The sequence below is a fragment of the Sinocyclocheilus rhinocerous genome, unplaced genomic scaffold (assembly GCF_001515625.1).
Source record: "Sinocyclocheilus rhinocerous isolate Xijiao unplaced genomic scaffold, SAMN03320098_v1.1 scaffold832, whole genome shotgun sequence".
Taxonomy (NCBI): Eukaryota; Metazoa; Chordata; class Actinopteri; order Cypriniformes; family Cyprinidae; genus Sinocyclocheilus; species Sinocyclocheilus rhinocerous.
The window spans coordinates 375,850-391,828 of NW_015641039.1; the positions used below are offsets into that span (position 1 = coordinate 375,850).

The 15,979-nt window shown below is 38.2% G+C and overlaps 2 protein-coding genes across 3 annotated transcripts in view; both read right to left on the reverse strand.

Moving 5' to 3' along the window:
* LOC107754301 (KAT8 regulatory NSL complex subunit 1-like) overlaps nt 1-4,697 on the reverse strand; it is a 98,718-nt gene extending 94,021 nt beyond the window's left edge. Inside the window, exon 1 of the mRNA XM_016570689.1 lies at nt 4,077-4,697. The gene's annotated coding sequence lies outside the window, so the exon portion shown is untranslated. The remainder of the gene's footprint in view (nt 1-4,076) is intronic.
* Nucleotides 4,698-7,936: 3,239 nt separating this feature from the next.
* The window catches only part of LOC107754304 (cell division cycle protein 27 homolog), a 13,112-nt gene continuing 5,069 nt past the window's right edge, over nt 7,937-15,979 (reverse strand). The window contains exons 4-19 of one of the 2 annotated variants that reach the window (XM_016570699.1): nt 15,055-15,180; nt 14,033-14,130; nt 13,751-13,914; nt 13,377-13,588; nt 12,327-12,438; nt 11,549-11,664; nt 11,350-11,449; nt 11,030-11,234; nt 10,707-10,879; nt 10,407-10,559; nt 10,108-10,316; nt 9,829-9,946; nt 9,429-9,557; nt 8,811-8,885; nt 8,553-8,718; nt 7,937-8,478 (exon numbers count right to left, since the gene is read on the reverse strand). In XM_016570699.1, the coding sequence (XP_016426185.1) occupies nt 8,393-8,478; nt 8,553-8,718; nt 8,811-8,885; nt 9,429-9,557; nt 9,829-9,946; nt 10,108-10,316; nt 10,407-10,559; nt 10,707-10,879; nt 11,030-11,234; nt 11,350-11,449; nt 11,549-11,664; nt 12,327-12,438; nt 13,377-13,588; nt 13,751-13,914; nt 14,033-14,130; nt 15,055-15,180 (2,242 nt within the window). In that variant the 3' untranslated portion in view covers nt 7,937-8,392. Of the gene's footprint in view, nt 8,482-8,552; nt 8,719-8,810; nt 8,886-9,428; nt 9,558-9,828; nt 9,947-10,107; nt 10,317-10,406; nt 10,560-10,706; nt 10,880-11,029; nt 11,235-11,349; nt 11,450-11,548; nt 11,665-12,326; nt 12,439-13,376; nt 13,589-13,750; nt 13,915-14,032; nt 14,131-15,054; nt 15,181-15,979 lie in introns of both variants that reach the window. The other variant, XM_016570698.1, reaches the window with a different exon arrangement.

Here is a 15,979-nt window from a genome sequence, read left to right on the forward strand (position 1 = left end):
CGTTCATTCATAAACGAGACACCGCTGTGTTTGAATGGAGATGCGCAGCGGCTCCGCTGTGTCTTTGTTTTAAACTATTTTCGACGACGAAATAGAGCAAAATCAGACAATAGTGTTATAGTCAGACAGTGTAAGTCACTTAATATTAACTTCTTGTTTGTTGAATTGTATTGTATTAAATCAGTTATCACATTTACAAACTCCCTTAAAAATAATTAAAAGCCGTCACTCATCTTAGTTCATCGCGATCTCACATTTATAATCAACGAAGCTCTCTACACTGCGCAATGAATCTCTTATTTACACCCTGTCTACACTTTGCTTATGAAAGGATTCGTGAGATATGTCTGTGATACATTACTCAATGCTGCAAAAACACGTAGAAACCATTGAAGCTCCCCTGAACGCAATCACAAATATGATGATGATCTGGTCAGTCGCACTGGTGCTCCTAAAAAAATTTTCATAGTCGCACGCAGTAGTTTTCATTTGCAAATGCGACTGAAATGGTAGCACTGTAGAGCCCTGTAGGGTTGGGTATCGTTTGGGTTTTTTCGATACCGGTGCCAAATCGATACTTTTAAAATGGTTCCGGTGCCTAAACCGATACTTATTAAAAATAAATAAATAAAATATCCCCAAAAAATGATGGATTGGCCATTAGCACTATAAACACGTCTGTTTCATTTATACTGGACGCTAGAGGGCGCCCTCGCACAAAAAATCCACATATCCAGTCACAGAAGTAGCAGAACTCATGACCCTTCATGAAATCCCTTATATGGACAAAGGCATCTCTATAATGGCTGTAACTGAGTAAAAAGAACATATAAACATTTTGAATGATAAAACAAAGACAAACACTCGACTGCGACAATATAGTTTCTCTGTGTTATTTAAGCCATCTCTGGTATTTTATAATAATTAAGTATATTTATAATCCATTGCTAATCTTTGTATTATTTTTAAAGTAGCCTATGGAACATATTTTCTGCCTCATTCTGTGACAAGAAGCCACATCAGATCACAAAAGGAAGCATTTGACTGGTGTTGTGGAGTAAAAAGTTTATAATGTTCTCTTATGTTGGACAACAGGTTTAGAAATGTGAATACAAGGGAGGTTTAACGTTAGCTTTAGGCATTGTAATTTAAGCATGTTTAGCTTAGTTAACGGAAGGCTCCCTGCTGCCATCAGAGCAAGTGTAATTACTGCATTCACGCGCTCCTTGGATGCTCTCATTTCCCGAGTTGTGCTTTTAAGTCGGAATGTGAAAACATGGACACTCATGTCACTACAAAGATTTGTTGGATTTTATTATTAGAGCTTTCCGACTTGAGTTCACATGCATTTTCTCAGTCGGGAAATTATTTTTCACGTGCGGTGCCGGTGATGATGCTTCTTACGTCCGTTTCGGAGAACCAGAGGACAAATATTTCAATCGATTGCTCAGGCATGGCACCGAAATCTGCGTTCTGATTCGGTTCTAGTACATACCGGTTATATAGGTACCGGTGCCGTATTGGTACCCAACCCTATTCACATCAATTGTTAACTCAGCGGTAGAGTTACACTCACGGGACACTGCACTTATTCGCAACAAGTCACACACTAAAAAGTCTGTCAAACAGCACCTGATTACTGGACTACGTTATCTTTCATGTCTGACTGCGCTAATACGGTCAAAAACACACAAGGTTTACATATAAACACAACTGGTTATGTTTGAAGTGTAAGTAAACAGTTGAGAGAAAAACTGATGTGTGCATGTCTTAAAGTGACAGCAGACTAATTGCACTAAACATGCTGCTGCTTGTCATTAAAGGGATAGTTCACCCAAAAATTACAATTCTGTCAGTATTTGCTCACTCTCATGTTGTCGCAAACCTGTATTAATTTCTTTCTTGTGCTGAACACAAAAGAAGATATTTTAAAGAATGTGGGTAACCAAACAGTTGCTGGTCCCCACTGACTTTGATAGTAGGAAAAAAATACTATTGAAGTCACTGGAGACCAGCAACTGTTTGGTTACCCACATTCTTTAAAATAGCTTTTATGTTCAACAGAAGAAAAACCTCATTCAGATTTAAAACAACCTGAGAGTGAGTAAATGAAGACAGAATTTTCATTCTGGGTGAACTATTCCTTTAATGTTAATAAAACAACAAAACACAAAGAGAAAAATCACTCACTGCTCTTGACTGTAGAACTTTAATACAGTTGCTTTAATAAGAATCAATGAATCATTTATATAGTGAAGTATATATAGTATTTAATTTATTATATTTGTTCATTCAATTTCTTGAATGCTACTGTTAAATACACCTACTGTACCTGGAAAATAAAGCACTATTTGTTTTATTTGTTGTATCTTGTTTATTTGTAATGTGTATCTTTGTTCTTATTTTTTTAATAACAATTATAAAATAATGACAAAGATTTTTATCTTCGTCCACTTTGGACTAAATGTCTGCCATTCTTTTTTATTTTATATTTTGTTACCATATAAGGCTTTGTTTTTAAAATAGGGAAATTAGTTTGGTTGTACTGCTCAGACAACCTGCAAAATAGTAAAACCAACATGACAAAGAATCATGATAAAATCGTGATTTTCCTGAAAAACAAAAAATCCTGATATGATATATTTGCCTTATCACCCACCCCTATGTTCAACCCCATCTGGGAACAACAAGGTTTCAGAAAGACAAATAGGCCTCCATTTAATAAATTACAGCCAATGACTTATGGGACAGACAATATGTAATGTATCTGAACGTCATATAAAGGGCTAAACAGATCAAGGTACACACGTCAAATTTCCCTTTAAAAACATAAAAGAATCGCGTCATTAATTAAGGAGCAAAACATAAAGGATGTCTCTTTAAACCATAAACATCACGTACACATGCGGAACCTGTTACATTTGAGACCTGAGATCAAGCGAGTGCTGCGAAAAATATGCAACGTAACACATTATATAATGGAAAAGTACAGCGCGTTACACTAACCACAGGTTGTGCAGGTTAATGTTCTATTACACTTAAAGCCCTCTGCTGTCCACAACCAGGCAAGATACTGAGCTTAATGTAAATACACCCGCAGATTATACGGAAAACAAGGGTTAGGGCGATTTTAAGGCCATAAAAAAACGTTGGCTGCGTTTCAAAAGCTGGCGTGATGCGTGCGAAAACAGCATTTTTGTACATTATTACGATCGTTTCGAGACGCAGCCTAATGTTGCGCGGCGCGAGGAGGTTCTAATAAAAATTCTCTCGCGACGTCAATCCGGTTCGGCGGGGCGAAGACACAACGAGGAGGGGAAAAACAACCAAATATTATGTAATGCAGCTAGTTATGGAAAACTCCCCGTGTCCAGGCTTAATTCAAAAGTTGTAACTGTTTACCACCCGATTGCATCATTTTTGCATAAACATGCGTATATTCAGTACTGAACAGATACCGGAAATCAAATTTGTCCCTTAATTTTCTTTAGAAGATATTAGAATAACATTTCCTTCCCACATATTTTTGGCCCCAATGTTGACTGTGTTATAATTAATCTGCATTACTGAAAATCCATGTGATGCATAGACCTGGGACAACATCCAATAACTGATACAGTAATGCATACGATTCGTACCAGCACAAACGAAACCCTACTGATCTAGATGCAGCAGACATATACTGCGCACCCACCCCGTGCTCTCACACACACTCATACTGCACGCGTTTAACCTACTAAATGTAAAGCCCCCGAGTGAACGAACTTGCCTTATGCTTGATTACCAACTACGTGCTTTCGTAAAGTTGACACGTATAATTATGTCTGTGCTAATCGGGCTGATTTTGCAACCTTGATGGTCTGGCTTTCAACGCCGCCTACTTCACGGGTTTAACCAGAACAAACCGTGGAAAATAACTACGGAGAGCGAAAAGCGTCTGATCGGAGCCGCATTTGTGAAGTTAACGTGCGCTATTTCACCGCGCGTTGATTTAAGTGCGTAAATGCGTTAAAAAGGTCTGAAGTTCCCTCACGCTACCGAGTTTAAAACTAACAAAGAGAACAGGAGGAACCTACCACGTGATGAGGAGCGGATTCCGGGGAAAATGTATGTAATAAATCCCCACGCTTAAGAAATATAGTAGTAATAACTGACAGGTAGAAGCAATTATCCAGATGCAGATTCCGCTGTTGCACGTTCAGGTGGAAAAATCCCGGGCCTCTCGCGCGCTCCGGTGTTCGGTAACCCCCTCCTTTTCCTCCTCCCACTCCTCCGGGCTGCGTTTAGGGATCACGAAATGGGCGAAAGAAACGGGGGCAGTCGAGCTATAGGAGCCCAGACGGCTGTTTTTCAATCGCCCCCGACAAAAGCCGCGAAAAAACAGTGAAATGTATCCCTTTTCTGGTCGTTCTTTGAGCGCAATCCCTTCTCTCTTTCTCCGAAATGTCTTCGTGCTCGATTTCGGCTGAGAAAACCCCGGTTTTGTCCGTTTTTTATTGTTGTCGTTCGAGGGGGAAGCGACGAGCTCGGAAAATGGCGGCTCGCTCCTCTCCCTCGGATTGCGAGTCTGACAAACAGAAAGAAGCGGAGCGGCGCAGTTGCGGGAGAGAGACGCCCTACTCTGACCGGCCGCTAGAGGCGCAAGGCTTCCTGTCACAATGCGTCAGGACAATAGGGGGCGCCACAGTTAGACGTACATTTCCTGTACCACCAAAAATCCTACTTAAATGGACGTATAATTTAGTCGAAGAGTCAAAAATATTAATTTGACCGTAAGTAAAATGTTTAGGGATTAACAAAATAACATAGTATAACATATGGATGAAACGTATAGTACCTAGAGCCCTGGCCAGTGTTGCATGTTTCTAGAAAGAAGCTCCAAAATAAATGTTGTACCAGTAGAGGGAACTCAAGCTTCTCTAAAAATGACCGAAAGACAGGAAGTGTTCGAGAAAATCATACTAAATTAAGTGGAACATGACCGAAAAAAAAAAAAAACACTAAAGAATTCAGATGGCATTGCTCTGAATTGCTATGAATTAAAATAAATGCTATCCTTGACCCCTGCATGCAAGCTCAACTTAAATGCAAGATTTGTACTGTAGTGGTATTAGTTACAAGCAGGCAGAAAGACAAAAGAAAAGGGCAAAAAGTGAACAATTATATTTGGACAGGTAACAGAATACATTTCTAGCTTAAAACAGCTTTTATCACAATAGGTTAGAAATTATGAAACCTAGTTAAGCTTCCTGTTTCTAGAGGCCCTCATAAACAAAACGACAGCACCATCTACGGTTTAAAAGGGGAATACTCTTTCTTTTCTTTTTTTAACTACCTTTCTGCAGCACTTATTTAGCTGAACCTTTTTTCTACTTATTCTATATATACTGCAAGTACATCCCCTTAAAATATTACATGTGAATGTATTAAAACAGATGTAAATACACATATGACTTAAAAGAGTGTCAGACCTTAGAGATGACTGGTTTCAGTCTAATCTGGTTTACTGTAGCCTCCATTATTAATCCAAATGTAATTTGCAAACTCCAAAACGAACAAGACAGTGGTTCAACCTGCAGTCTGTAAAACAAATTAAAAAGACTGTTAGCATTTGCATTTATACAAAAAATGTTAAAGACACAAATTTTTAAAATGTTAAGTCTGAATTACGCAAATTAACTTTGGCCAGGTGTTTTACATTTTAATCACTCTTTGATATAACTTTATATTTTAAAGTTTAAATATCACAACTAATTCGTTACATAAAACAGAGCTACGTATCATGTCTTTAACCTGTCACTATCAGATCTAGGGAAAACAATATCAAGAGATATTAAACATATATAAGCAAGTAAGTTAATTAAACTTAATAAATCAATGAAATGTAAACAAATTAAGGGGGGGAAAAAAGACTAATAAAAAGTCAAATCCAAAACAAACAGCGCTTTAGCAACTGCGCTTCTAAAGGCAGATGATGGAGTTACGGACTGTTTCAAAAGCACGCAAGCTGCCTACCTAGACAGCATTTCTGTCGCCAAACGCGCGTTCCAAATGCTGTCCAAGTAGGCAGCTCACTAGGTTTTGAAACACAACCACATGTAATCCATTCCAATGTAATAAAAAACCGGTATAGAAAACAATTAATAGATATTATGAACAAGAATTTTACATATGCTATTAATTGGATACGTTCTTTAATAGAGTCCAATATTAATTTCATGTACTCATAGGCCCGTTGACTGTAGGTTTAGCATGCTAACATCATCAGCTGATAGTCTCTGCTGTATTACAGCCTTTCTTTCATCCCCACTCACATCTTCAAGACGAATTCAGTGTAATTTTTTAGCGGACATTCTCACTTGTAACTACAGGAAACATGACAATTTTGCAGTAGCTCTAATTTTATCTGGAGGTTAATTCTGACAGACTGAGAGATTTATTTTGTGCCCAAAAAATTTTTGGCCTGTTGACTGCAATCTCCGGGATGAAATTACTTTGTCATAATGTCTACCACTCACTGAATGAGAGGAAAAACGAAACATTGTTTTCCTCTATATCTTATTCAACATTTAACGTTGGAAACAGTATTTTGTCCATACGAAAATAGCAAAAATAAGTATATTTTATATGACAGAGTAGAGAATTCACGTCCACTTACCTGCACAGATCAACCAGACTTGAGTCGGAAGTACCGCCTCATTTCAACCTGTGATTGGTCAGCGGGCGGAAAGGCGGCCGCTGATTGGTTGGTTTATATGTTTTTAGCAAGAGATGGGCTTACGAGTGAAAGTAAAAGACTGTAACTTTGCTAGAGTTGATTTTTGTTTATTTGATAGATGGTATTGTCTGTTAAAAACATATGTACCAAACACACTGTTACGTTTGAACTTACATCAGGCCTGTTATAAATCTTAATATCACAGTATCTTTGTTAGCTGTTGTCATTCTCGCAAGATTTTATAAATGTCAACGCTCCTCTATGGAAATAAATGATAATTATTAGACATTCATAATCACGTTACCAGCGCTGAAACCTTCTTTAATTGTCCACTGAAGCAATATTTATTATATCTTACATTAGCATCAATAACTGTAGCCATCATGGCATTTTGGTGTAAACCATGGTAATTTTACGAACCTATTAACGTAGAAATATAGTGATAGTGTTTAAGAAGAAAAAAAACAAGTGTGAAGCAACGTACTAGAACGTATTAGGATTCGAGTTTTCCTTCAATGACCACATCAGAACTTTCAGTCAAAGTTGTTTATTCGATTTCCTTAAAATGTACAATAAGAAGCATTTAGCAGAGATCAAAAACATTTTATAATAATAAACATGTTCTGGTAAAATAAAATCCATTTGTGCACATTTTCTATGTTCATCAGTATTGTCCTCAACAGCACCAACATTTCAGAAAATTGTCTCAAGAAGTCTGACCACTGGTCACTGTGCCATAAAATAGTGTTGTTAATTTGGACACTGGTCTGGTTTCCTAAACAGACTAATGTGTGTCAAAGAAACCACCCCACCCATACGCTTATCATTTAATCAACAGTTCTCTAATCAGTGTCTTGCAGCTGGGCAAAAAACATGGATTCAGATGTTTTGAAGGTAGATAAGAGCAAAACAGATGAGTGTGAGAGTGGCAAATTGTTCCGATCAAGACAACTTTTTTTTTTAAACATAAGTGCTTCTTGAGCATCACTCCTACACAAGTTTTCAAATCTGGTGAAAAAAAGATCTGCATCATCCAGAACTGATACTTTCTAGTTACTTTCAAAAACATTGTTCTTCTAAACAGATGGTAATCTGATAGAAGATATGCAGTTTACATCGAATCTCTTATGCCAAACACTTTTTCTTTTTTTTTATGTGGGCAGAATGAAATTATGTTTCATGATGAAAAAGGGAGGGGAGAGGAATCAAAGGACTACCAACTCTTACACACGTCTTTATTCAGAGTAAATGCTGATAAAATAACATAAAAGGCCTAAGCATTAAGACAAGAACATCCATGAATGTCTGTGGTTCTTTTTTTGAGTCTTAAACTGACAATTAACTTGTGGAGGAGACAGTGGAGTCATTGGCAAATCTGGGCAATTTGAGCTCAGGCAGAACTTGAATTCAGTCTGCGATAAAGGAAGCCTGCCAGTGACGATGAAGGATGAGACAGCACCAGAAGATCAGACCGATGAGAGACCTCTAAGGCATGATGACACGGGGGTGGAAAAAGGCAAGAACGAATGATAAAAATAAAACGAGAGACATGAGGAGGTACTGTTATTAGCAGCAGTTTGTTTTCCTTTTTTCTTCTTCCTCCTTTTTCAGAGCTGGAGTCTTAAAGTAGCCCCCAAATTGGCATTATTTCAAAGTCCAGAGAGGTGTCGGGGGCTACAGAACCTCATCGCTCTCCGTGGTGTGGAGCTGTGTGTCATCAGCGTCCGTCATACTGCTCTCCTGTGACTCCTCCACCTCCGCTGCTGAGAGCAACAAACAACATTACATAGTGCACACAGCACCACTTAAATGGCTCACTTGGTAGTAGACTTACTTGAGTAGTAGGGATAATCATCAGGAGTGACAGGTTCGTCATCATCTGGGAGGTATCGCTTATCTATGGCCTCTTTGATCTGATTATTGGCCCCTTTAGGGTCCAAGTCCATGGCCCAAGAGAAGTTCATTAGTGCCAGATGAGTCTGGCCAAGCTTCTTATAGACCTATACAGATGATGAATATATATATATATTTTTATTAAAAGATCTATTTTATATAAAATATATGCAATTAAACAACTGAGTTGTATGAGTACCTTTCCTATTAAGAAGTAAACAAGGGACTCTTTGGGCACTATTTGTTTCAGCTCTTCAAGCTCCTGCAGAGCCGCCTGTAAAGAATAAATTAGTAATTTGACTTTCCCAAGGAGGGTTTTTGCAGGTTTTATGAAGATACATTTAGGAAAATTCAATAAATTTCGAACAGAACTGATTAACTCTGCTCTAAACCACCAGAATATGAAAATCTTTACCTTTACCTTCTGATCATACTGCAAAAAGTGATGTTCTTCCTCTGTATTCTTGTCTTGTTTTCCAGTACAAATGTCCAAACATTCTTAAATCAAGATATTTGTTCTTGTTTTAAGCATAAACTCATTCAATTCAACAGACTTTATATCTTTAATTTGCATCTCAAGTAAATGTATTTAGACATTTGTATTTGAAAACAAAACAAAAATACTGAGGAAGATGTTAATTTTGTTACTTTGCAAGCAACATTTAATGCTATGACTTTAAGACTTTCTGCTGCAATTTAAGACCTTTTGAGGCCTTAATTTGTGAAAGCACGAGTTAAGACTTTTTGCAGAAACCCTGAAAAAAATGCTGAATCTTGACTGACTGATGTTAATGTCATGGTACAAGTTGGGGAGTACCTTGTACTTTTCATTGGCAAAGAGAATAGAGGCCCTATGGAATTTGCATAGCGGGTTCTTGGGGTCGATGCTAATGGCTCTGTTGAGGGTCTCCAGTGCATGGTCTGATTTCTTCAAAGCATGTTGAACCTGATATGGAGCACATGAGAAAGGATATGAAGATGTAGCAATGCAACAAATTCGAACAGTCGTCACCATGTTTTTTTTTACCTATTTATGTATAACAAACAAGTACATATATGCTAGTCTGGTATTACCAAACTCAAAAAAATGTTTAAACTAAAAATAAAAAAAATAAGGTCAAGTAACAAACTTGCACTGTTGTTTACCTACGAAATGAGTGTGTGTGGGTTGCATCACTTTAGATTAACACTATTTTCTCTACATTAGTTTTACTTACCACTCCAATATGACAAAGCAGCACAGAGCTCTGAGGATTGATGCTCAAAGCCTTCTTGAAATGAATCTCAGCTAGGTTAAATTTCTCCTGCTTGTAGTAAATCATTCCCAAGCCGTACCTAGCGTAACAGACAGAAACAATGAGCCTAAATGGCAGATGGTTTTCATCATTTAAACTAACACTGACAATATAAAATGAACCGTTTCATTTTACAATTTTCTGGTTTAATCTAAAATAGTGTCTCATTTCCAAAGCCAAAGAGTAGAGTCTGAACCGTACCAGGCATTGTAGTGACGTTTATTGAGGCGTATAGCATTGCGGAAGCAGCCCAGGGCTTTCTCCAGCTCCTCGGTGAGAACTAGTTCATGCCCTAATAGTGTGTATGCGTATGCAAAGCTGGGGTCCACTTGGATGGCCCGTGTGAAGAACTTAATGGCTATGTCATGTTCCCGCTGTAAGCTGAAACAGTTACCAGCTACACACCAGGGCTGTACACAGAGAGAGGAAGAAATAAGCCATGAGAAAAAGCATTCAAATGCTAAATTTGCTGCTTTGCTATATTACTCTGAGAGACTTACCTCTGGCGAGTTTTTGTCCATGTCAGTGAGATCTTTAGATAGGGCGGAAAGCGCCACATCCTTCTGTAAATGCCAGAGTGTTGTGGAATAGATCTCCATACCTTCCACTCGATAGCTCTCAATACGCCGGACTTCTGAGAAAATCCTCTCCGCCTGGTTAAACAGACACAAAAATTCAGTCTTGATTCTCTTTTCTGCAATTCACTGTTTGAATTATTATTTGTCACCATTTTCTACCATTGATAATTTCTTCAATGCCTTCAAAAACTGCTGTCGTCTGATTTCAGCAGCCCGACTCACCTGCATGTATTCAGCCACTTCAAAGTGAGCTCGTCCAATCTGACCCAACACCCAGCCTGTGTTGTAGTGGTGTGAAGGCAGCTGACTCAAGATGTTAATGGCCTCTCTGCAGTTATAAGAGCAGAGAGCTAGATAGCCCCTCCCAATATCCCGCATCAACGTCATCAGCCCATCTGAATAAAACAGAGGAAACAATTTCAAGAATCTGCTTCACAGTTTTGCTGAAGTTTTGGTGGAGCACGGATAAATAATGTATAAATACTGCAAATGTGTTGATTGCATTTATTTTTTTTTTATTACTTATTTTAACAAATCGCAAATACCTGCAGCAGCCTTTTGTAGATTAAAAGCCTGGAACTGTGGTGAGCTGATGTTGCCTTTTCCCTCCGATATAGAAGAATCGAGTTTGAGGATCTCTATGCTCTCATTCAGGTTAGATGGGGTGATTCCTCCCTTACCCATTTTCGTTTTTGTCTTTCGGTTAGGAATCTTGGTGGGGAACTTCATTTTCAGCTTCTTACTGTTCTCCTGTTCAATTCCATCATTAAGAGTGTTGATAAAACTTTCTCTAAAGAGTGGTTGAGGATTTTTTTGGAAAATCTTACAAGTGTATGCATAAACTTGCATGTGTAAAAAACAGTACCTTCGCAGTGGAGCTGGCACTGGTGAAGAGTCTTGAGCTCCGCCGTGGCTGCACATTTGGGGGAGCAGCAATGGTTGGGCTCAGCACTTGTGGTGTAGAACTACAAAGCAGAAAGAGTTGTTATAAGAAGCCATTATCATTGCCATGAGTTGCCTGTATATGTGTATATATATATATATATATATATATTGGCATGTACCTAGTCTGTGGGGCAGTGGTCTGAGTTAGGTTGAAAGGGTTTGGAATGACCTCTCTGCTGTTGCCACTCTGTGCAAACACTGACTTTGTCCCCACTTGGCTGATTCTACTGATGGCCTGAAATGAAAAAAAAAAAAAAAAAAGACAGAAAATTCATACATTATTTATCATTTACAGTTTGATTATATAAAGATTATTTCGGTCTAGTAAAAACACAATTTTTGGTTTTTACAAAGTCTTACAATTTTGAAGATTTAATTTGGGCAGATTTTGTATTATAAATGGGACACAGAAAGCATTTTTCACACTCTTTTGGAACAAGAGTTCAATGTACTACACTGAAAACAATGACAAGAGACAATTTTCTTGTTAGTAAATGTCACAATTAATTACAAAGAACCATAACACATTTAATTAAATGTGAATACTAACCCAGACAATATAAAGAAAAATAAACTGCAAAATCATTTATATACAAAGTACACATCAATACCTTTTTTGTAATAGAAACCTGTCCCACTCTGCTGAAATTAACTCAAACAAAAAAAAGGTCCTTCACATACATAGTCTTAATGTTACAGTAATAAAAACGGGTGTACAAAAAGGGTGTAAAACCTAAACTACATTACTCTCTTTTCTGGTGAAATAAACTTTGGCTAATGTTACAATATTTTAAAGAAAAACTACAATTATACAAAAGCGTAGAGCACAGCCCCTCAAAAACACAAGTCCCGTAAGAGTACTTTAATAGCAAGCTGCAAGAAATAAAGAAGGCTTACCTTCTTTGGAGGGCCAGGCGGAGGAGGTGGTTCCATCCCACTTCCACTGTGACTGTAATTCTGCAGGTACGATGGGTCTCCAGGGCTCGGCTCCAGAGGCAAAATTCCAAAACTACACAATTTTAAATAGATAGATTACTAGAATGGAAACATAAGAGCCAAATCATCACATCCATAATGGGAATCAATAAAAAAAGTACTTGGAATCATATTAAGAAAGTCTCATGCATTGATAAGTGTGAGTTAGGGCTGCACGATTAATCGAAATTAAATCGCAAAGGCGATAAATCGCGATTAGGCAGAAGCTGCGATTGTCATGCGTATCTTTCAGTGAAGCACGGTTCTGTGATCAGTAGTAAATCTCCATCCAAAGGCCAGAGGGCGCTCTCGCGCTGAAACTCCAAATTCGCCGCGCAGAAGAACTCCAGGAAATCCCAATAGCAGTTGCTGAATAAACAGAAGATTTAACTGCTTTCATTAATTCAACGTGACTAATAAACACACGACTACGACAATATATGGTTTATCGGAGTTTGTTTTATTATAATGTTTATTATAATAAAGTATACAATAATGCAATGCTAATCGACATAGCCTTTATCACTCCTTAGGATACTATGAAATATGTTGCGTGCCTTATTCGGTGTAAGAAGCCACATCATCTCAAACACTTGACTGAGGTTATGAAGTGAGTTTGGAGTAAAAACAAGTTATTAAATGTGGTATTTTCACGTACTTTCAGATGGAACAGCATTTACTACACTGAGCCATAGTTCACTGAGAAGCTATGCAAACAGTTTTCATAATCGCAGAACGATTTCTTTGATTTCATTATCGCGCGATTATATCGTCTGCGATTATGAATGCGATTTTGCGTAGCTTGTCAGTGAACTACGGCTCTGTGTAGTAAATGCTGCTCCATCTGAAAGCACGTGATGGAGATTTACTACTGATTACAAAACCGGCTTTACTGACAAGATGCGCATGACAATCGCATTCGATTAATCGTGCAGTCCTAGTATGACAGCCTTAGTGATTGATGGTCATTACCTTGGTGTGAGGGGGCTGAGTGAGGCCGTGCCCCCAAGCAGACATCGGCCGCTCTTGGGTTTGTTTTGCACCTGTTTGGACAACAGTGAGCCACCAGTGCCCAGTGGCACGGAGTCTGGCGAGATGACGGAGGAGTCGATGTAAGACACAGAGGAGTCCGTATTCAGGGAGTACTTTGAGTTAGAAGATTCTAGATTGAGCCGGTTTAGCTCCTTTAGAGAGAGATGAATGACAATGCCAAGATATGAAATAGAAGATAATCCAAATTCACAACGTTTAATATGTCCCCAAACAATACCTCATATAGTTCATGCTCATACACATTTCCCTATAAAACACAACAAAATGCATGAAAAACCAGAGGAAGGACATACCAAAGTGTCCTGTGGGGTCTCCATTAGGACAGTGTCAACTTGTCGGTGTCCCATATTGTTACTAGGTGTGTGCGCAGGGCTGATGGAAGGAGGAGGGACGACTCCTCCACTGAAATTCTGCAAGGAGGTCAATCTAAAGATCTGCTCTGGATCCGGTCTCTCCCCTGTAGCACAAAGAGCACAGTTTAAAATCACATTATATCTTCTCAGGGAGTCTTGTAACTGCACAGCTTGGATGAGGTTCATATGATGACCCTAATTAATAACGACAAATGAACTCACCGATTTGACATAAAGACTCAAATGGAGACCATAAGAAAGGGTTCTCGTTCATGCTTTTTTGGTAACATTCAGCTCCTTTTGCTAACCGATCTGTTTTGCTGCAGGGACAAAGAAAAGAGCATTAGTTTTGTGCATAATCATCAAAATTTTAGCCACTGAAAATTTTTGGTTTTCTGCCAAAATATGCAAAAGGCTGAAAAATATGAGCAGAAACCACAACTTCAACATCCTACAACAATCTCAGACAAGACAATTTAGTCCTAGTTGTGTAGAAAAGTCCACATCCCCCAAAAGTGATTGTTCTCTTGATTATTAGCACATGAACAAAGAGGGCAAAGGCTGTGAGGCTATTTTCCCAATGTAAGGGAAGTTTTATGATTATAGGTATTAAATTGTATTCTTATAGGTATTATTTGCTTTACTCTGCCAAAGAGTGTTACTTTCTTCTCTAAATGCCTCATCAACATACTTGAGTTATTTGGATACCTTAAAAGGGCACATTATGATTGGATAAGACAGAAGCATCCTGGTTTGATTAGGATATTCTGAGTCCGAGTGTAATTCTGGGTCGCACTCTGCAGCCAATCTGTATGACTGTTGACCATTTCTTGCAGGAAATAAATATTCAAAAGACTTTCTGCCTTTTGCCTTATTGAGATAGAAAATTGCCACGACACCCAACATCTCATGTAGTACAGGAAAAACACAGCCTCTCACTAGTAGGGCTGTCAAAATTTTAAAATTTTAAAATACAAAATTCAAATTTAGTACTTAAATATTATCAAAATTTGAATTATATTCGAATTTAAAATGCATAATTTAAGTTAGGGTGAAGAAAAGCTTTTGGCTTCTCTCCTGAGGCCACAAGAGGGAGCATCATTCAAAGCATAAGATAACATGACTATCTGCGAAAAAAAGTACATAATGTTCAGGAACAATGGCAAAGCAGATATTTTCATATCTTCACTAAGGGTCATTGATTTTAGTAGGTGAAGGTAAGTAGCCAAACAAGCTCAACATACCAGTAGATTTGCCCTAGCAGTGCCAGAGTGAAACAGGACGAGTCTCCAAACTCAGTAATGATGTCGTCTTGGCTCTTCTGTTTGTTCAGAACTCCTCCAGTCAGGATCTGCTCGCCCTCTGCCAACCTGATGGAGAAAAACACAAATAAATAAAAACTGCAAGAAATGTGTAATGAAATTCATAAGACGACCCAGACAACCACTGTCTCCAGACCTCATGCCAAGGTTCCGTTTTTATTTTATTCTTCTGGACTCCTTTTTAATGGTTAAATTAAATTTTATTAATCAAAAAGCATGTCTAATTAATTAAAATCATGAAACTTAAACAATTTAACATCAATTTACTAAAAGTTTAACAAAAATTACATGTTTAGGGCCCTATGAAATGTTTTATTTTTTCCAACCTTATGTTTTATTGTAACCAAATTTTTTAATAATTTTAGTAGTAGTAGTAGTAGTAGCCTATTATGTACATTCTACTGAACAATAGTAATATATTTCTGCCGCAGTGTCTTCAAGTTAAACCGAACTTTTATTTTAACGGGTTGCCATGAATACCTTTATTGTGTGTATATGATATGAGGATAGTTTTACTCAAATGAAACTGTCAAATGCTCATGAAGTGACTCTCAGAGCAGTTCTGGAGATGTTGTTCATGTATTTATGTCCGCATTAGTGAGACGGCAGACGCTAAAATCACCGCAACCGTCACGCGCGCTTCAGTACGAGTGGTAAACAAAACCGCTCATCTGCGCCATTCATTAACACAGAGACACGCAGAATTCATATTTAAATATGAATTGTTTTGCGGCTTAATATTTACAAATACGAGTGGGAGTGGACTCACTTGTGTGTGTGTGTGTGTGCGCGCATGCACATCGGGCGGAACTCCGCTGTGCGCGATACAGAGCGCGACCATAACGTG